The 18,781-nt window shown below is 43.5% G+C and overlaps 1 protein-coding gene across 2 annotated transcripts in view; it reads left to right on the top strand.

The window, feature by feature from the left end:
• CERK (ceramide kinase) overlaps nt 1-17,227 on the top strand; it is a 161,522-nt gene extending 144,295 nt beyond the window's left edge. For both annotated transcript variants that reach the window (XM_077264856.1, XM_077264855.1), the window contains 3 exons: nt 5,320-5,525; nt 10,796-11,013; nt 14,853-17,227. In XM_077264856.1, the coding sequence (XP_077120971.1) occupies nt 5,320-5,525; nt 10,796-11,013; nt 14,853-14,937 (509 nt within the window). In that variant the 3' untranslated portion in view covers nt 14,938-17,227. The remainder of the gene's footprint in view (nt 1-5,319; nt 5,526-10,795; nt 11,014-14,852) is intronic.
• The last annotated feature ends 1,554 nt before the right edge of the window (nt 17,228-18,781 follow it).

Genomic DNA, 18,781 nt, shown 5'->3' with positions numbered 1-18,781 from the left:
AAGGAGATCTCTAGCATCATCATCCTTCTCCATCAGTCTGACAGCTTTATAGCAGTGCATAGAGACTGACTGCGTCCAACTGGCAAGTAATCGAAGAGCATAATTCCGCAAGGAATAGATATATTTCTTCGCATATCCCAGACCTGTTTCCAGCCTACTGAGGTATATGTGCTATAGCTCTTGTCAGTTGAGACCCAAGTCTCAGGAGCTCTATGTCTTCAGTCTGCAGCCCGTCTTGATACATGACGAGAAGGGGAGGCAATTTGAATTGTATCAGGGATGCCATTTCATTTCCAGCTCGGCAAACCACTTCAGGCGGCAGCAGGACTGGCATGGCCTGTGATTGGCCGCTGTTGCTAGGTGACTTGCACAACGCATTATGTGTGATGTTAGCCCCATGGCAGTCAATCACAGGATGCATAAGTCTTGCTGCCTCTTGAACAGTGATTTCTTCCTTCCATTGTAAATGCAGACCATGTAGTGCCGGTAGGGGAGCAAAGTCTCATTTGTTATTTTTTTTATTTACCATTTCATTTTGCCCAGACAACCCCTTTTATATGTTGGCATTTTGTATGTATGATATGTCAAGATATTGTAGGAAAAAAACATGGTACCTAACCATCTCTTATAATTAAAGTGCGTATTTCCTATCTTTTTGGCCATGTAAAAAGCATTCTAGCGGGTTGCTCAGACTGGTTTTGGCTGTTCATTGTGGCCACAGTGTCTACCGCCTATGCTCGGGGGCCTTGTAATACAATGAAGGTGAATCGTGTCCATAATTAGGCTGGCATTAGCAGACCTTTTGGTAGAAGAGAGTGTGAAATCTGGAGTATTGAAGGTGGTGTGTCGATTTTATAGAATAGGTGATTTAATTTTACAATAATTACAATACTCATTTTAATTTCACAATGTTTTTAACTGGACTAAAACCAAAAACCCATCTGTGTTCCTATGAAATACAGGGCAGGAAGGAGAGTGACCAAGCTGCTGTGTGATTGGGAACAGCGAGTGTCGGCCTTTTTGTATAACAGATGGACAGTAAATGACTTGTATTATTGTCTGAAATCTCTTATTACAGCACAGGTGGAAGTCACATAATTAGCTCATCTGGAAGCAAGGACAAAATATTGCTTTCAGCGTGTTTATTCACCTTTGTGATGTCATGCTATCAACCGATGGCGTACGTTGTAACCGTTTATCTAGAAATGCTGGGCGATTGTTAACCCCATCTTCTGCTGCCGCTGACAAGGTTAATATGAACAAAGACTAATGGGTTTATCGTATTTGGCGCATTTGTTCGATTGATTTCTCCAGATGTCTTGGGAAGCAAAAAACAATTATGGGATTGGCAGATAGTCCTGTTGCTCAGTGTTTGGCATGAGTGACATTCGGGCTTCTTGCCCACAGGAACTTCAATGTGAACTAACTGCCAGAATCAACATATAGGAGAGTTTTCTATATGCTGTGTGCTGATTGTAGATTGTGTGACTTCTGTCCTGTCACAGTGCGATGAGGGAAGAGTCCATGTTTCCTATTCATCTGCTTATTATTTACTCAGGTGCTGTGAACAGAGCTGTCTCCTGCTTCATTTTCCTCTCATTTCCTCTTAACGACTGATGAACGGAGAGAAATGTCTGATGCACTTTCTGTGGGCTGAGTAGCTAGATTTCATAGAGCTTTCTTGTAGTCCTTCAGAAGCCTAACCTTGTATAATGTGATTAATTGCACAAATGCGCCACAAAAGTAAGATAAACCACCATTGGGTCAGGCATGACCAGTCAGAGTACATACTAAAGGGCATTTCTAGTTGTGTATTCTCATTCTTTTAGTGAATGTCTGCCCTCAAAATATCCTTTTTCCCTTTTTTTAGTTTTTAATTTATTCATAATTCTATACTGCTTCAGTTCTTGATTTCTCAGTCACAGGGCTCAAATTCAAGCCTTGCAGCATGACTAAGGAAAAAGAAGAGATATCAACTGTCTAGTATTCTTAAGCCCCCATACACATTGTCACTTCCGTATCGGCGGGTTCGGCCGACAGTCTAAAATGTATGGGGACCACGTACAGATCATTTTCCAGGGAGTTAAGGATCTGTCAAATTTGATTTGTAGACTGTATATCCTTTGTTTTCCCTGAGATAAGCCACTGCCAGAGATGTCTGGCAGTGGCTCTCATACAGAACACGAGAGTGCTTGGCAGAGCGTGCGTGCGTGTGTGTGTGAAAGATGTCAGAGATGGCCAAACAATGGTTCGGCGGGCAGCTGACAGCCATCTATGGTGTATTGGGTGGCTTCAAACATGCAGCAAGGCTTGTAAACAAGTCAGACATCGACTGATAGGGTGGCTACTTCCAATAAGTGGCACTTAAGGGACAGCCTTCTTTCTTCAGAAGGAGAGTTCATTTGCCTACCTCTTTTCCCAGGGAGCATTGCCTGGACTATTGACTCCCTATGACCACTGGCGGTCTTCACAATTAGAAGCAATTCTCCCTAGACCTCGTACTGTGCTCCTAGGACAGAAAAGCTCCATACATGTGGCATCTGATGGAACACTCAATTTGAAGAAAAAAAAAACACATGAAAGTTCAGGACTATAGAAAGTCCAGAATTACGTATATTATTACTAAAACCTTACTATCTCTCTGCACTATAAAAGCAATAATCTGGCCTTAGTTTAATACCTTGGCGTAACAACAATTAAATGTCTTTGTATTCGTTATCGACAGTGTATAAATAATGGTTTCATTATTTTGTCTGTACCTTTCTATTCTTGTCGTGGATCATGCAGTGAGTGTCTCTAGAGGCATGGCCTGCGAGCCAAATAGTTTTTCTCGTGTTTGTACTTCCCAGTGATTTTCAGCATTATAGAGCCTGTAAACACATGTAGAACAATGACAAGTTTCCAGTGACCTCCGGGTAGACATGAATGTAGTAGCTTTGACTGGACATGGATCTGTACTCTTTCATCCCACCAAATCAGCTGTGAACAGGATTCAATCAGCTGTGAATGTCATTCTTTTGCCTGACTGACTATTTTTTTTCCTTGTCATTATCTTTTTGTTTTAGGTAAGCAGAAAACAACCAGAAACCTATTTTTTTTACTATAGTAATTACTTTGAGTCAGTGCCTCAATAACGGAGTTAATTAGCTCCCAGGCAGCCTAGATGGCAGTGGCATGCTTGGTGATTCTGAAATTGATTTGCTTAGAAACTATATCCAAAAATAATCCTGACTGAACTGGGACTTACGTATTTGCCTTACAAATGGAGTTAGAGAGTAGCACTATGTGAACTCTAGTGAACTAAACTGGCCTGCATGCAAACTAATGACAGATCATAGGGTGATTAAGTAGAAAAGGATTTGTCATGTGAGATCCAGACAGGCCCGTGTGCACATTATTGACCTTTACATGTACATCAATGATCTCTATTTAAAGGGAATCCTTCAGCGGGTTTTGCTGTGTAATCTGACAGCAGCATGAGGTAGTGACCCCGATTCCAGCAATGTACCACTTGGTTTACTGGATGCAGCAGTTGTGATAAGGCTTCTTTCACACTAGCGTCGGGCTCGGCCGACGTTCCCGACGCTGCCGCACAACGGGGGCAGCGGATGCATTTTTCCAGCGCATCCGCTGCCCCATTGTGAGGTGCGGGGAAGCGCGGGGAGGTGGGGGCGCCACTGCACGACGCACGGTCCGCCACTGCACGACGCATCCGTCGCACGACGGGTGCGACATGTGGCAATCCGTCACAATGCGTCGCTTAATGTTAATCAATGGCGAAAAAACGCATCCTGCAAACACTTATGCAGGATGCGTTTTTTCAGCAAAACGACGCATTGTGACGGAATGCAGTTAACGCTAGTGTGAAAGTAGCCTAAGGGTACCGTCACACAGTGCAATTTTGATCGCTACGACGGTACGATTCGTGACGTTCTAGCGATATCTTTACGATATCGCAGTGTCTGCCACGCAGCAGCGATCAGGGATCCTGCTGAGAATCGTACGTCGTAGCAGATCGTTTGGAACTTTCTTTCGTCGCTTGATCACCCGCTGACATCGCTGGATCGTTGTGTGTGACAGCGATCCAGCGATGCGTTCGCTGGTAACCAGGGTAAACATCGGGTAACTAAGCGCAGGGCCGCGCTTAGTAACCCGATGTTTACCGTGGTTACCAGCGTAAAAGTAAAAAAAAACAAACCGTACATGCTCACCATCTGATGTCCGTCCGGTCCCTTGCCGTCCGCTTCCCGCTCTGACTGTCTGCCGGCCGGAAAGTGAGAGCAGATCACAGCGGTGACGTCACCGCTGCACTCTGCTCTCACTGTACGGCCGGATCTGTCAGAGCAGGAAGCGGACGGCAAGGGACCGGACGGACATCAGATGGTGAGCATATACGGTTTGGTTTTTTTTACTTTTACGCTGGTAACCACGGTAAACATCGGGTTACTAAGCGCGGCCCTGCGCTTAGTTACCCGATGTTTACCCTGGTTACCCGGGGACTTCGGCATCGCTCCAGCGCCGTGATTGCAACGTGTGACCGCAGTCTACGACGCTGGAGCGATAATCATACGATCGCTGCGACGTCACGGATCGTGCCGTCGTAGCGATCAAAATTGCACTGTGTGACGGTACCCTTAGAGTCACAGTTTTTTCGGCTGCAGCTCTATCATAGCTCAGATGCTGAGCTCTGTCTAACCCCACCCACATCACAGCGTTTTGTGTACATTGTATAGTGACAGAGAGCTGGTAATCAATCCTGTGGGTGTGGCTAGACTAGGAGGCACCTGGCAGCTTGTCCTGTAGTGATAATCTGCTGATATAAAACTGATTGTATTGAATGAGCAACACATAGCCCAGTAAGTGACACATCCCTGTAATCAGGGTTTCTGCTCCTACATCATGGTGCTCTCAGATTTCACAGGAAAAATCTGGTGACAGATTCCCTTTAAGAAGCCAAGAAGCTGAGACACCTCTTATTTGAAGAGAAGATTTCCCAATTATGTCCTATTTGCCATTCGTGTAAATTAATTGCTGTTTCTGTAACTTTAATGGACTTCAATGGACCTGCCTACATCACGGTTTGCATATCGAACCCCATTTTTAACACATTCATTGATACCTGCATCATAATTTAAAAATTAGATGAGAATATAAGTGATTGTGAACATGGGAATATACCGTAGTTATGTCTGCATTGTTGTAAAAAAAAAATTTGAAATTCCAATTTTTTCTTAACTTGACTGGCAATACATGAGTTTTGATTTTTAGTGGAGTGAATTTATTGTCTGTTGATTAAATATAAAATTGTTGCTGTTTTAGAACAAGAAGATTGGACAACAATCAAAGGAAAATTCATGGCTATTAACGCGGCCAGCATGAGTTGTGCCTGTCCGCGCAGTCCGAGAGGCCTGTCACCAGCAGCTCACTTGGCAGATGGAACGGCTGATCTGATTTTAGTTCGCAAATGCTCAAGATTAAATTTTCTTCTGCACCTTATCAGACATACAACCAGCAATAGCGATCAGGTAATTCATTATAGAAAAGGAAAAATCTAGTCTGCACCTACGGTACATACTATAGGCTGAGCCACTGAGAGTGGACAGCGAGAGAGCACAATATGGAGCAGGTGGTTCTCATTCATTTAGCGTATTAATATATTCTATAGGAGGAACAGCCCTCAAATATGTTTGATTTGGTAGTCGTCTTGTTTTTTCTTCCCGTCTCGACTACCTCTTATGTGAAGATTTGCTTGTATTAGAAACAGTCACCCCAATCATTCTCTTGACTTATCAGTGCAAAACAAAAAAAAACTTTCCGGTTCTATTTTTCACCCCTTTTAGTATCATTATTCAGTCCTTTGCAATTTTGGTTTTCTTCTTTTCTTGGGAACAAGAGTAGGTTGCCCCATGTGACTGAGGAGTAGCAGAGTTTCCTTGTAGTGCAAACTCCTATGCTACTAACTTTCTTCCTCCCTAGATTGTCAGAGATAATGGCCCCAGGAAATCCCATTCTTCAACCGCCAATATCCTATCTAATTCACTGTCTCAGGTAGCCGATAGGTATCATTCACACAGGCAATCTGGTTTGGTCCAAAGGTGCCGTTTTATTGTTTTCATAAAACTCCAAGGGATTCAAAACCAAAAACAGCCATTTCTGCGCACAAAATAATAGTTAATAATAATTTTTATTTATATAGCACCAACATATTCCGCAGCACTTTACAATTAAGCGGGGATATGTACAGACAATAAATTCGGTATGAGTTAAGACAATTTAAACAGTGACATTAGGAGTGAGGTCCCTGCTCGCAAGCTAACAAACTACAAGGAAATGGGGGGACACAATAGGTGAATAGTGCTTGTTATTTCAGGTCTGGCAATTATAATAAATAGGGATTTTCATATAAAGCTGCTTGATTCAGTCATCAGCCTGTGTGTTTAAGTGCAATAGTCAAGTATCAAGTGCAGTTATCGTGTGCATGGAGGGTGTGGAGACAGATGAATAGTAGGGTGCAGATTCAGAGTAATATTTGGAAGGAGGGAATAGGGCAAAGTTAGTTTACTGAGTAGTTGATGTGGTAGGCTTGTTTGAAGAGATGGGTTTTCAAAGCGCGCTTGAATAGGTCGGGGCTAGATATCAGTCTGATCGTCTGGGAAAGTGCATTCCAGAGAGCTGGCGCAGCACGAGAGAAGTCTTGGAGACAGAGGTGTGAGGTTCGGATTACAGGGGATGTTAGGGTACCGTCACACAGTGGCATTTTCATCGCTACGACGGCACGATTTGTGACGTTCCAGCGATGCATTTACGATATCGTTGTGTCTGACACGCTACTGCGATCCGGATCCCCGCTGAGAATCGTACGTCGTAGCAGATCGTTTGAAACTTTCTTTCGTCGTCTAGTGTCCCGCTGTGGCGGCATGATTGCATCATGTGACACAGGTTGTATACGATGTGCGCACAGTAACCAACGGCTTCTACATCGCAAATACGTCATGAAATTATCGCTCCAGCGCTGTGTATTGCAACGTGTGACCGCAGTCTACGACGCTGGAGCGATAATTATACGACGCTGCTACGTCACAAATCGTGCCGTCGTAGCGATGAAAATGCCACTGTGTGACGGTACCCTTAGTCTTAGGTCATTTGTAGAACGGAGGGCACGTGTAGGGTGATAGACAGAGATGAGAGAGGAGATATAAAGTGGTGCATTACTGTGGAGAGCTTTGTGGGTGAGAGAGATGAGTTTATACTGGACCCTGTAGCGAATGGGTAGCCAGTGTAATGACTGGCACAAGATGGTGGCATCCGTGAAGCGGCTGGACAGAAATGACACTCGCAGAAAAAGTTCAGGAATGAACGGCACCAGGCGGTATTGCGACAGCCGGTTCAATGGTAAGCATGGAATTCTTATTAGGACTCATGCAGCACGTGTATTGCCAGCAGTGCACGGGAGGTGCTCAACAAAAGATCATAGCAAAGTATCCAAGAATAAATAGATGTGGCACTCACCCGGAATCTGCTGTGATTCAATGTCCTTTATTCATCATTACAACGATATGGACATAACGTGGTGAGGCGGCTGGTGTGAGGAGGGGTGCGGGGAGTGAGAGAAGGACGATTCAAGATGGATTGGAAAGGAGAAAGTTTGGTAAGAGGGAGACCGATCAGAAGAGAGTTGCAGTAGTCCAGACGGGAATGAATAAGGGCGACAGTAAGAGTCTTAGCAGTTTCAACGGTGAGAAAAGGTCGGATTCTGGAGATGTTTTTAAGATGCAGGTGACAAGAGCGAGTGAGTGATCGGATATAGGGAGTGAAGGAAAGTTCGGTGTCGAATATGACCCCAAGACAGCGGGCATGCTGCTTGGGAGTTATGGTTGAACCCTTCAGGGTAATTTCCATGTTGGGTAGAGCGAGGTTAGTAGAAGGGAGAAACACAAGAAGTTCCGTTTTAGAGATATTTAGTTTCAGGTAGAGGGAGGACATGATGTTAGAGACAGCAGACAGACAATCCTTGGTATTTTGAATTAGGGTAGGAGTGATGTCAGGGGAAGAAGTGTATAACTGGGTGTCATCAGCATAGAGATGATACTGGAACCCAAATCTGCTGATTGTTTGTCCAATAGGGGCCGTGTAAATAGAGAAGAGGAGGGGGCCTAGGACTGAGCCTTGCGGAACCCCGATAGTAAGGGGACGAGGAGAGGAAGAGGAGCCGGCAAAAGATACAGTGAAGGAGCGGTCAGAGAGGTAGGAGGAGAACCAGGAGAGGGCTGTGTCCTTGAGGCCTATAGAGCGGAGCATAGTGAGGAGGAGCTGGTGATCCACAGTGTCAAATGCAGCAGAGAGATCCAGGAGAATCAGCAGAGGGCAATGACCTTTGGATTTAGCTGTTATTAGATCATTAGAGACTTTAGTGATGGCAGTTTCAGTGGAGTGTAAAGAGCGGAAACCAGATTGTAAGGGGTCAAGAAGAGAGTTATCCGAGAGATAGCGGATTAGACGGGAGTGGACCAAGCGTTCCAGGAGTTTAGATGGCTTTTTAAGTAAAAGTGTTATGATGGCATGTTTAAATGAGGAGGGAAAGATACCTGAAGAAAGAGAGAGGTTAAATATTTGTCAGGTGAGTGGTGACCACTGGTGAGAGAGACTGCAGGATATGTGAAGGAATGGGGTCACTGTTGCAGGTTGTAGGCCGAGCAGAAGGGAGGAGCTTGGAAACTTCTTCTTCTGAAACAAGCTCAAAGATGTCTAGTGAGCTTGAGGTGCGTCAGGGAAGGGGATCCAGGCACTGAGGAGATTTCGCTGAGATATTCTGATGGATGTGGTTGATACAAAAGTATCACAGCAAATATAGAGTTAATTTAGCAGGACACAAACATGTCAGTGCGGGCTCAGCCAAACAGATTACAGTCCTTTCTCCTTCATACACAGAAGAGGCACAATCCCACCATTCTCGATATCCCCTTGAACCTGAGCTCCAGCATTTTCTCATGGCAAACAGAAGTATTCATCTCCAAACACCGTTCACACTGAACAGATTGCAGCTTCTGTACGTTCTCTGCAGCTCCAACACACATTCTGCTCAGCTTTTCCACCTGACCCATGCAGTCTCCAGAGAGAGACTCTGGCATGTCTCTCACACAGCTACAGCTCACATTTTGGCTGGACAATCGCCAGTTTCAGCACACTCAACTTCATTCAGCAGACTGACACATCAAGGTGAACACAGGTACTGTTTTTTTTTTTTTTTTGTTAAAGCTAGTGAGGGGCATCTAATTAAATTGACTCTGTCAGCACAGAATGACTCTTCAAGCCAATTACAGGCGCTCGGTGCACCATGGCACGGCCAGTCATTTAAATCCACCTTCCCTTATGTTAGTTTTTCATCCATCCTCACCCTTCTCTGGCTTTAGGAAACCAGAGCTGTCGGAGAAGAGTGGAGGTGGAGATTGAGGGAAAACAAGCAAATGGGGAGGTGTCATTAAATGATTGGCCTCGCCGTGAAGCACTAAGTGGTAGAACTTTGTCAGCACAATATGACTGTTCAAACTGAGTCCCTTTAAGACCTGCAGTGCTAGGATTTAACCCAGGTCTTCCTGTCTTTGCTACATACCCCACCTTCCTCTGCCCAAAGCTGGGTCTGGGTGCCATCTGCCAACACACAGAGCCTACAGGGCTCATCTACCTACAGATTCCTTTAAATGTTCCGCTACCTGCACATTATCCACACAGGCTTGGCTGCTTGCACGTCACGCACACGGGCTCTGCCGCCTGCACGTCACGCACACGGGCTCTGCCGCCTGCACGTCACGCACACGGGCTCTGCCGCCTGCACGTCACGTACACGGGCTCTGCCGCCTGCACGTCACGCACACGGGCTCTGCCGCCTGCACGTCACGCACACGGGCTCTGCCGCCTGCACGTCACGTACACGGGCTCTGCCGCCTGCACGTCACGTACACGGGCTCCGCCGCCTGCACGTCACGCACACGGGCTCCGCCGCCTGCGCGTCACTCACACGGGCTCCGCTGCCTGCGCGTCACTCACACGGGCTCCGCTGCCTGCGCGGCACGCCCACGGGCTCTGCCGCCTGCGCAGCACGCCCACGGGCTCTGCCGCCTGCGCAACACGCCCACGAGTTCTGCCGTCTGCGCGTCACGCCCACGGCCTCTGCGGCCTGCACGTCACGCCCACGGGCTCTGCCACCTGCACGTCACGCCCACGGGCTCTGCCGCCTGCACGTCACGCACGCAGGCTCTGCCGCCTGCACATTACCAAGATATTCGCTGCCTACAACATGCAGTCAGTCTAGTACTACAAGCAAGCATACACATCTCTTGCACAGTACCATATGGCTCTGCAGACACATGGCCTCACATTCGGAAGGGTCTAATGGGATTTGCCACACCTCATCCTGCCCCCAACACAGCTGCACTTAAAGGTGTTTTATGCCAGAAACTAGGTGAGAATAGTTTCCTGAGTTGGGCCCACAGTATATGAATGTGACAGTATTTGGAAGACGCCTCCTTAGGTCAGGTTTATTTTTCCAGCTTCTAAAACCACACTTGGCATCCCTTAAATAACATGTAGCTGATGCCATTGATTTGCAGCAGAAAATGTCACTTGTACACAATAAGCAATATTTGAAACGGGTCAATCTGTTTATTACATAATCCTGAAAATGTACCTGCATATGGCACAGGGACACAAGTCATGATCCTGGGTTTGTGGTCTTTTTGATTTGTCATTTGCGTCACATACCTCTAACAACATTTTACTCCTTTGTTTATTTTTATAGTTTGATTTTCCATTTGTGGATGTTTATCGAATAAAGAGTTTTCAGTTTACTCCAAAACACTTTGAAGAGGAAGATGCTGAAAGCACAGATTTGGACATTATCGGCAAAAAGAACTTTGCTCAGATTTGCACAGACCACCCCTCTTGTGGGTGCCACCATCTGAACAGCGTGTGGAATTGTGATGGGGAAACTTTGGAACAAACTGCCCTTGAAATGAGGTACATCTCCCTGTTTTTTGTCTATGGAACCTGTCCGATCTGTCTTCCTGTTGGACTCAAACGTAAATTGGCCATTAAAAATGACAGTATAAATCTATTAAATATCTCTAAATATTATGCTTCACTGTGGGCAAAATACAGTCATGGCTGAAAGTGTTGGCACCCTTGAAATTGCTCCAGAAAATGAAGTATTTCTCTCAGAGAATTATTGCAATTACACATGTTGTTATAGTTATGCTTAGATCCTATTGGAACAACACAAATAAAACAGAGAAAAAAGGCAAATTGGACATCATTTCACACAAATTGTTCCTCTTTTTTTTTTTTGTGGTGTTCCAATACACACAAAGGAAACAAACATGTGTATAGCAAAACATTATATAACTGCAATAATTTCCTGGGAGAAATACTTCCATGTCTGGAACAATTTCAAGGGTGCCAACACTTCGGTCCATGACTGTATATTGCCTATATTATGCATAGCATAAAGCCAGAGGTGGCCATTATCCATGACCTAATGATTCCAAGACTGGCTCAGAGAGGATCCTTATGCCATGCACTGTCTTCTCAGGCACTGTAGTAGGCATAACACAGTGTATTTTGTTTTGTGAGAATGGTTCCTGGAACCTGTCACCTCCAGAACTCCTACTTACCAACAGATAGGGATAACTGCAGTAAAGTAGTGGTAAATTATGTATAGCCAGCTTCCAGGGGCAGCTGCTACAGTGACCGTGCTGTTCTCACTCCCTGTCCCATTGCCTGACAGCCTGCCCTGCAAACACACAGCACACACAGCTACAGAGCAGGCTGTCAGTCAGTGTGGGGGGGAGTGATAACAGCCCCCTGTGTAGTGGACAGTGACGTTAACAGCTCTCTGCACTGCCCTGCTGGCTGGAAGCAAGTGGGGATATTACTTAACTATTTCCTCATAGTTGCTGCGGCTCCAGTAAGTCAGAGGACCTGCCATTAAGTCAAAAGTGTCTCCACGTCTTCCCTGAGTATTCCACTAATTAGCATTTCTGGAGTGGTTCCCTTTAACGAAATATCTCCCCTGTACACTCTTATCTGGAAGATTCTCTGATATATAATTTTCACAGAAAATAGTTTAACCATATAGTGAGACATTTTATAGGCTTACTGTGGTATATGCCTATTTTAAGGTCCCATTGTAAATAGATGTTTACTACACGGTTTAATTTATTCTGCAAAGGCCTACCTAAGTATACTAGCACGACAGAGGTCTCCTAAGGATACATTGCAGGGTGCAATCACCATAAATTATACGACTACATTTGACCTAAATCCCAGCTTCTTGACTATGATAGTAATAAGGCAAAGGTGCAGTGGAAGATTTGCTATCTGAATAGGGAAAAATCCTTTTCAAAATGTTACTTAGTAGCAATTACAATTTTACGATGATATATGGTTGACAAGTGATGACAATTTTTCTAAGAATTGCTCTACTTCTGATTACTTATGTTGTACTCATCTTGTGTTACCTTCATTTTCTCCTTTCTCAACTTTTCCATATAAAATATGAAGTTTGGGATATACTCGCCGTATAAGACGGGGGTCATCTTATACGGCGTGTGCGGTCCGGATAGTTCCCAGGGTCTGGAGGAGAGGAGACTCTCCTTCAGGCCCTGGGATCCTTATTCAAGTAAAAAAAAAGAATAAAAAATATGGGAAAAACTTACCCTCCGACGGCCCCCGGCTCTCAGCGGTGCAAGCAGCGGCCTCCTTTCCTAAGGATGCATTGAGCAAAGGACCTTTAATGACGTCGCGTGACCAGTCTTGTGACCGTGACGTCATTGAAGGTCCTTTGCTCAATGCATCCTTAGGAACGGAGGCCGCCGCTTGCACCGCTGAAAGCTGCGGGCCGTCGGAGGGTAAGTATATCCCATATTTTTTTTTATTCTTTTTTTTAAAAATGAATATGAGCTCCCTTTTCTATATTCCTTTGAAGGCACAATGACAGTGCGCTCCCTTGCCGGCTCTAAAGAAAAGTGTTGACCCGGCAGGGACTAGTTCAGTCTCTGAAACAGATGATGGTTCATTTCAAGGTGGGGAAAACAGCTGTGGCAGTGATCGCAGCTTCTGCCACCTGATGATGTCCCGTGTGAGTACCCCAAAATGCACTCTGGTTCTCAAACAAATGTCACTAGAAGTTAAAAAAAAAACACAAGCAGACAGGAAGTTAGAGTAGAGCTGGAATCATAGAAAATTTTTATTTGAAGTATATTACAATAGTGATTTAATTATTTAAAGAAATAGACATTTAGTGTGAAATTCACCTTCAGTTTCTGACCACCCTTTAATTCTGGATAATATTAATTTTAGATCTTTATAAAAAACAGTTGATTATATGGTTAAGCTTACATGAGCGTATAAAAAAAAAAAAATCGCAATTTTCATCCAGTAAACAGACTATTTTCCATCTGTATTCATCTGTATAGCATCCATTTTTATACATCAGAAGTGAATAAAATTTCCAAGAATAAATACAGTGTCCGATGTTAGTAATGGAAATGTATTCGTAAAAATCGGATGCTATATGGATGATTCATACAGGATCAATTTATTTTTTTTTTTTTTTGCACACTCATAGAATTCAACAGGCGAGTCTCACCTGAAATACAGAAGAGACGGAAGATATTTCTCACACAGACATTTTCAAACTGTAATCTAATTGAAAATTACGTAACATTTCTCCTAGTGCTCTGTGTGAGATCGGGTTTATTTTCTTTCACAGACAGCAGTTGGACCGAAAATGCAGCCGTGTGAACGTAGCCTGATAATACTTGATGCCATAACACTTATCGTAACTTGTATTAGCAGTTGATCAAGCAATAAATTGGGAGCATTGGAAAAATGTTTTTTGCCCGCGTCTGTTCCACAAGCATAGATCCAAATCACATATGGGGCATTAGGTGACAGTTAGGGAAGGGGAGAATCATGGGGGCAGTCTATGGAGCGGATGTGATAAGCCACAGATCACCAGGGTGTGTGGGGGATTTAACCCTTACCTCTCCTGGACAGGACATACAACAGCACAAGCTGGGTGCAAAGGGGGAAGTAAGGGTTAACCCTCACATACAAAGGCGAGGAGGCAGCAGAGTACATGGTGGGGCAAAAGAGTAGTTTGAGGAGCACATAGAATATTCTATCTAAAGGCTGCATGCAGTGGAGATGAGGGGGCATTTCACTGCTGGACCCTGTATTCAGTAGGATTACTCAGCCCCCGAGTTATCTCCCGTCAGCTGCCAGAGAGAAGCAGTGGCTACTAATTAGCTGCTCTCCCAGCTTATACTCCTCAGGTAGTGTAAAGGGGTCATGGCAGGTGCTGTGACCTAATCAGCACAGCAGACACACAATGCTGCCTCCTAGGTGTTATCTGGGCTCCTCTTAGAAGCTACTTGCCCATTATTTGCAGCAGATGGGTGATGTGGTCCCTGCTCCCTCCTGTCTGGAAGGCTCCTGCAGAAGTTTGAGCAGCTTTGTGCAAACAAGGAACGCTGCACCCCTGCATCCACCAATGAGAAGACGGTCAGGGCTACAATTGTAATGATTCTGTGAAAGATCAGAACCGCAGATCAGTCCCTCTCTGTCTGCAAGTGTCAGCGGGCCAGACAGGAACAGTCAGAGAGGGCCTGATGTGGCCCCCGGGCCTTATCTAGAGCAATATACTATTGGAACCAAAGCTAAAAAATCTTTTGGGAAAATCGGTTATCACATTGTAGATTACGTTGGTATATGGTCATTTATTCTTATGCTGTAAGACCATGCAGAATGATTATTTTAAAAATTAAAATTGTTTTTTTTTTTTTAATTTCTTCCAGGGTTCACTGTCAATTGATTAAATTATTTGCACGTGGCATTGAGGAATCTGAGAATGAAGAAGACAGAAATCCAAGCAGGGTTTAGTCGGACATTTGGTCTCCTCTGCCGATTTAATTATGTGTTGCTGTTTTTTGTTTTTTTTGTTTGGATTATTTATTTTACATTTAGAAAGTAATCCACTTTGAAGGAAATTATGTGGAACCTAATTTAAAATAGGAAAAAAAAAATCTGTAATGTATTTTAAGTTTAAATTTGATATAATTTATAGTGCTTTATTAACTATTTGGCGTTTTGTGGCATAGTTACAGCACTCATTGTGTAGCCTTAAAATGTGCTCTTAGTAACTGTGTGAAGTGTTTCTTAAACTGTTACTGTTCTTCTAGATTTTGGCAGATTACATATATTTTATGTACTCAACTAAAATATGAGCATAGGCAGTTTTGATGACGGCTATATATTAAAAATCTAAATCTGCTAATAGACATAGCTTATTATGTTCTACTTAGAATTTGCTGAGGTGCAATATTTTCATAACGATTGAGAATTAAACATATTTGGAACACTGTCAAAAAGTGCATTTTTTATTGGTCCTTTTGCCCTAGAACCAGGAAACATTCATTTTTGTCTTGTTACTATGGACCTTTATGGTGGTTTATCAACTGATTGGAATGCCTTGACAGGTCGGTAGTTTAACTAGCCTTATTGTTTGTGTATTTAAACTTTACCATCATTTGTTTCATCTAGGCTAAGGATGAAGATCTCGCAGAATGTTGAGTGGCTGTCCACATAAATCTGAAGTGCAGTGACAGCGAGCCTTGCTCATGCTTTGATTGTGTTCTATACAAAGCTCTTCTGGTCTTTGGTCGAAGCTGTTTTTTTTTTTGTTTTTTTTAAGTATCAACAAATTGTTGTGTGCCAGTCCAATTCACCAGCAAACTCAAGTGCTTTCATCCGCTACTTTTCATCTGAAATAGTTTGGTTAGCATATCATTTGTGGGCTTTTAAAACTTGTTTACCAGAACTTTGAATGGATAATACTTGCACTGATGGTATTTCAGTCAGGTAGAATTTAAAGCATATAAAGATAAAAGTAATAAACATGTCAGATGAGAAAATAAAATCATTTCTGATGTTACCTAAGTAAAGCATTACATATTGAGGGTGTATGCTTTTCTGAGTCAAAAATTACTGCAGTATTTGTTCAATGCAACATTTCTGTTAATGTAATGTAACAGATTGTCCTCTTCTGGACAGCCATTACTAATGATGATGGTTTACCCTGACAAAACGTATAGGTCAAGCAAAATACTATTGCAAGGCAAATAAACAAAACCTTCACCCATCATGCAACCATAAAAATCATACTCAACTAACCATTTTGTAAATGTACATATTGCTAATAGCAACATTTACATCTGGTATTGCTGTATGTCAATGGCTTGGGTGAGAACCATTGCTAGAGAACAAAGGCTTTCCTCTCCCCACCGGGAGAAAACTACTGAGGAATGTATATTTCTGCAAGCAATTTCAGCAAGTTAGGTCACTATTTGCAATGAAAAAAACATTTTAATTTTTCATGATGATGATCCAAATTTGAAGACCATGAGTTCGGTCCTGGAGACCAACAAAGATACTGTTTTTCACACTGTGTTGACCATAGTGTTCTTCAGTCAGCAATCACTGCCCTGTCATGCAGATATAATCAGAGCTACTGTTAGGCTACGTTCACATTAGCGTTGTGCGACGCAGCGTCGGGCGCCGCTGCGTCGCCGCATGCGTCATGCACCCCTATATTTAACATGGGGGCGCATGGACATGCGTTGCATTTGCGTTTTGTGACGCATGCGTCGCTGCGGCGCACGCGTCAGGGCGCACAGGACGCAGCAAGTTGCATTTTTTGTGCGTCCAAAATCAAGCAAAAAAAGGACGCATGCGTCACAAAACGCTGCGTTGTGCATGCGTTCACATTTGCGTTGTGCGTTGCGTCGCCGACGCTGCGGCGCACAACGCAAATGTGAACGTAGCCTTAGAGGGTGAGGAAGGCTAGTGTGCTTTCATGTGATTTGCACAATGAGTTACAGTAAATGGTAATGAATCGCTGATTGGATTTCATTAAGATAGAAATCATGCCCTCCACCCAGTGCTGTTTTACGTGATGTTGACCATGGCACATGAACTATAAAGCTATATACAACCAGCTGTGGAGGTCTCATTGTCAATGTCTCCAAGATTCATAAACCTGCTGTAATGTAAGAATGTATTTGATGTATAAATGCATGCTTCTTGACATTTCAGTTTTACTGTGCAACGCCGCAATGCAAACAAATGAACATTCCGGCTATTTTTGAATCATGAAATAAATATTTTAGTATGCAAAAAAAATGGTCTGTCTTATTTTTTGGCTTATTCATTACACTGACCAAACTGCCTTAAATGTTAGACCTGTATTTGGGTAGATTAGACCTGCTGATTTTAAAAATGAACCAGCTTTTCCTATCTGCTCTAATTTTTGAGGTACCAAACGTATGACATATACCATTCTTCACTCTGCTTGTCCATGAAAAACGTGATGAATTTAATTTAGTATTTAAATGAATTTTTTACGTATGAAAGAAACATTAAAAATGTAAAAAAGTTTATGCACGAAAATATACTTCTTTGATGCAAAACGAACAGGTTTGCAGTCAGTGGACACACAAGAAACTCTTGTTTATATCCACTAACCAGCAGCAAAATACGACCCCTAATTGGTAAACTTTTACCAATCGACAATCGTTTACATGGACTGACCAAAGTAAATGATGTGTACTCGACTGCTCATTGCACACAGACCGCCATTAGTCTCAACAGTGCAAGTCCTGTTTATACATGACAATGCACCACCACATAAATTATATTTTGTGCTTCACAAAATACCATTTCACCCTGTGAACAAGCGTTTTGCTCATTCATCGGATGACCAGCAGCCTCATTACACACGATTAGCAAGAAACAAGCTTTTTCAACAGCATTCACAATTATTTTGCAGTGTAAGTTCCCATTAAAGGGAATCTGTCACCACATTTGATGTATTTAAACAATTAATATGGGCACACAGGTTATTTACTGCTGAAAAATGAATCACTGTATGCCCCATATCAGATGCCTTTGTTGAGAAACCCCCTTTTATCACTTTATATGAATGACCTATTCCAGGCTATGGCCTGGAAGATATCTCTGCATCCAGAGCTAATTTAAATTAGAAGGAGGAGTTACTGATGTGATATTTAATGGCCACTCTCTGCGCTCCTGATCTCACTGTAGAGTTGTGTGTGATTATAACTGACTAGATGGTGGCCCGATTCTAACGCATCGGGTATTCTAGAATATGTATGTAGTTTATTTGTGAAGTTTTCAGAATAATGCAATTTATACACAGGATTCGGCTGGCCGTGACCAATTAGCGAAGTGTGGTTCAAATTCCGTGCCAATTCGCGGGCGGACTCCGACTGCCGCTGATTGGTCACGCCCGGCCAACCGCGAACAATCAGTGAAGCCAGGGCCGGCTCCAGGTTTTTGAGGGCCCCAGACAAGAGAGTCTCATTGGGCCCCCCTCTTTAACACATACCACGATTCATGATGCACAGATACAGCAGAGAAATATGGCACAGCCAAGTAGCGTATATAACAGCCCACGTAGTATATAGCAGAGCCCACATAGTATATAACAGCCACGCAGTATATAGCAGAGCCACGTAGTATATAACACAGCCACGTAGTATATTGCCCAGCCACATAGTATATAGCACAGCGCCCATAGTGTACAGCACAAACACGTATATTGCCTAGCCACATAGTAAATAGCACAGCCCATGTAGTATATTGCCCAGCCACGTAGTATATAGCACAGCCACGTAGTATATAGCACAGCCACGTAGTACAGACAGAA

The sequence above is a fragment of the Ranitomeya variabilis genome, chromosome 5 (assembly GCF_051348905.1).
Source record: "Ranitomeya variabilis isolate aRanVar5 chromosome 5, aRanVar5.hap1, whole genome shotgun sequence".
NCBI lineage: Eukaryota > Metazoa > Chordata > Amphibia > Anura > Dendrobatidae > Ranitomeya > Ranitomeya variabilis.
This window is presented reverse-complemented; position numbering and strand designations above follow the sequence as displayed.